Source organism: Homarus americanus, unplaced genomic scaffold (assembly GCF_018991925.1).
Source record: "Homarus americanus isolate GMGI-L3 unplaced genomic scaffold, GMGI_Hamer_2.0 scaffold14262, whole genome shotgun sequence".
Classification (NCBI taxonomy): domain Eukaryota; kingdom Metazoa; phylum Arthropoda; class Malacostraca; order Decapoda; family Nephropidae; genus Homarus; species Homarus americanus.
The window spans coordinates 1-3,537 of record NW_024722277.1 but is presented as its reverse complement, the minus strand read 5'-3'; the positions used below and the strand labels follow the sequence as shown (position 1 = coordinate 3,537).

General features: G+C 39.0%; 1 protein-coding gene across 1 annotated transcript; it reads right to left on the bottom strand.

Moving 5' to 3' along the window:
- Positions 1 to 877: 877 nt before the first annotated feature.
- On the bottom strand, positions 878 to 1,642 carry LOC121862696 (serine/threonine/tyrosine-protein kinase HT1-like). The gene has a single exon (XM_042361010.1). It carries the CDS (start codon positions 1,640 to 1,642, stop codon positions 878 to 880), a length of 765 nt encoding a protein of 254 aa, XP_042216944.1.
- Positions 1,643 to 3,537: the final 1,895 nt, after the last annotated feature.

The window sequence follows — 3,537 nt, the reverse complement described above, 5'->3', positions numbered from 1 at the left end:
CCATCATGTTCTCATGAACACAAAATTTACGTATGGGAAAGATGGGAGTAGGTGGAAAGATTCAGTGTATATGAGGTTAAGATTAGGATATAAATATTATTGGGAACTTGGAGCTGAGAGAAGTGAACAGGATAAAGAATGTAGAGTTTGTAGAACACCCAGATCCCATACCCTGCCACATTATATACTGGAATGCCCATTGCTTAATGTATATAGAAATGTCCATATAAATAATGTCCCCATGCAAATAGAGTGGATGTATAAAAATCGGAAAATAGATGATATATTAAAGAAATATAGAAATTTTTCATCTAGAATATAACTATGTATGTATATAACTGATTATATGAAATATTAGGGATTTATGTGAGACCTGAGAGGGACATTCCTGGATTGGGGTGGGGATGACTTATGTCACTTCATCCCTTTGAGATGTACTAATGTTTTTTGTATCTCAATAAACGTATCAATCAATCTGTACCTAGACATGCAGACTAGATTTTTCTGATGGCTTGTGATGAGTTAGGAACGATTTAGACCTTCAATCCTATCATAAATAACTAGTTTTCTCAGTCACGTGATGTTTTAGCAACTTTAACCCTTATTTTGTAGAGTTTTGGTCCCAATTTATTTAAAAATATAATTAACATCGTGAATTTAAGCGTTTTCCTTACCCATTGATCTGCCATCTTATGAAAAAAAGTCCAAGGTTGTGCTGTTGAAGGTTTGAGTTAGGGGAATGTTGAAGTCAGGCGGACAAGGAATCGGATGCAAGGTTTACCTGTCGTTTGAGTTTTGTTTTTCGTTTCGTTCAGATACGCTGTGGGAAGGTGAGAGATAGTGTGTGCTTTATAGCTTGGGGCCTAAAATTTTTTCTTCAACTGATGATTTCTCGGAATTCTCGGAGGAGGTGTGGTAGTGATGGCCGGTCAGTGCGGCGCTTGGTCATGGCCTTCTTGGCGAGTTTTGTGACCTCTGGATGGTCCCCTGGGGCCTCCTTGATCAATTCCATCAGGACAAACCCGAAAGAATATGTATCTGAATTCTTGGTGGTCCTAAACCCACGGCAGACTTCAGGGGCCATCCAGGGGAAGTCCTCGTGTAGGCAATCAGCGCTGACTTTACAAGACTTACCGATCTCACAGGCCAGACCGAGGTCAATGAGGCTGACCTCTGGCCGGGATGAGGGCCCTTGGATCATTATGTTATCCTCCTTGATGTCATTGTGTGCTAGACCTTTCGTGTTCATCTCAAGGATTTTCTCACCAAGGAGGAGCCCCAGTTGTATAAGGTCATATTGGCAGATCAGGTTATCTTCAGAGAGAAGGTGGTTGAGTGTGAGCTTACCCCTGAAGGACTGGAGGATCGCTGGAGGTTTTGGACAGTACCCAAGTACCTTAGGAATCCCCCCAGCACCATCGAGGGCATACATCTTGGCAGCCTCATCCTTGAACAATTTTTTGGCTGATGGTGACACTGCCTTTTTCAAAACAGCTACATCATTTCCCCACTTGACAAGGTAAGCAATTGCGTGCGCTCCCTCCCCAAGAATTTCCGCTCCGTCTTGTAGGAGGTCAGTCACGTCCTCAGGGAGAAGCTCACACACCCAATCTTGGAAGTTTTCTGTTTTTCGGCAAGCCATTTTTAATTATCTGTATCGACTCAGCCTTCTCCAGGACATCAAATTATTATTTGGGGGTTAGATGCGTTTTTGAGGCGCTGAAGTGATAGTTGTTGTGCAATGAAGTGAAGAGGTGCCTTATAGTGTAGTAAGAGGTGCCTCATAGTGTAGTGAAGATGTGTAGTGAAGATGTGCCTCATAGTGTAGTGAAGGAGGTGTAGTGAAGATGTGCCTGATAGTGTAGTGAAGAGGTGCCTAATAGTGTAGTGAAGATGTGTAGTGAAGATGTGCCTGATAGTGTAGTGAAGTAGTTGTAGTGAAGATGTGCCTGATAGTATAGTGAAGTAGTTGTAGTGAAGATGTGCCTGATAGTGTAGTGAAGTAGTTGTAGTGAAGATGTGCCTGATAGTGTAGTGAAGTAGTTGTAGTGAAGATGTGCCTGATAGTGTAGTGAAGTAGTTGTAGTGAAGATGTGCCTGATAGTGTAGTGAAGTAGTTGTAGTGAAGATGTGCCTGATAGTGTAGTGAAGTAGTTGTAGTGAAGATGTGCCTGATAGTGTAGTGAAGTAGTTGTAGTGAAGATGTGCCTGATAGTGTAGTGAAGTAGTTGTAGTGAAGATGTGCCTGATAGTGTAGTGAAGTAGTTGTAGTGAAGATGTGCCTGATAGTGTAGTGAAGATGTGCCTGATAGTGTAGTGAAGTAGTTGTAGTGAAGATGTGCTTGATAGTGTAGTGAAGTAGTTGTAGTGAAGATGTGCCTCATAGTGTAGTGAAGATGTGCCTAATAGTGTTTTTTTTTATTTTTACGGGGATTAGCCCACCAGGAGACAGGTCACTGACCCACATCAGGGCCTGGGGGGCGAAAATGTAATAATAATAATAATAATAATAATAATAATAATAATAATAATAATAATAATAATAATAATAATAATAATAATTCATAATAAATATAATTTATGATAAAACAAACAAAATAAAATAATAAAATAATGATGATAACAATACAGTAACTGTAATAATAATATTATTAATAATAAAGAACTATAAATAAAAAAATGAATAAAAAAGATCAAAAGTGAGAAACAATATATGTATGTTGTATTGTCAAAGTAAGAGAAACAACTGAGACCCTGCAATTGTGTGAAAATGAAGCAGAAAGTCAGATTATCAACCTAGGACTTGGTCACATATGGCAGCAGGGTCTACCATTAGACAACACATTATGCTGCCAATATCTTCCCAGGCGGTAGTACCTCCTTGTTTGGTAACTGCCTACTACCTACTACCTGTAATGAAGTAGTTGTAGTGAAGATGTGCCTAATACACCTTTTCACATATCCGTCGAGACATTGTTTCATAACTATTTGACAAATTTCATAACCGAATGACACAACACATATCGAATGACAATCTAAAATAACTGTTGGTGGTCTGTCATTCTCCAATTGTTACATTCTCAAACTCTATGTAGACTGTCGGTTTATTGTTCACGGCTGTCAACTTCATAACTTACGTCAATTACTTCTGTCAGCATGAACCAACAGTTATTTTAGAGTGTCATTCGATATGTGTTCTGTCATTCGGTTATGGAACAATGTCTCGACGGATATGATGAAAAGGTGTATTTTCATTATTTCGTCACTATTTCATCTCTTATCGTCATTTATCGTGACATCGTACTATTTCGTCACTTATCGTACTATTTCGTCACTTATCGTCAGTATTTCGTCCTTTATCATCAAATATCGTCACTATTTCGTCACATATCATCAATAATCGTAACTAATCGCCACTATATCGTCACATATCATCAATTATCGTCACTAATCGTCACTTTTCGTCACTTATCAATTATCGTCACTATTTCGTCACCACTCGTCACTTTTTCGTCACTTAGGGATACTTTTAGAAAC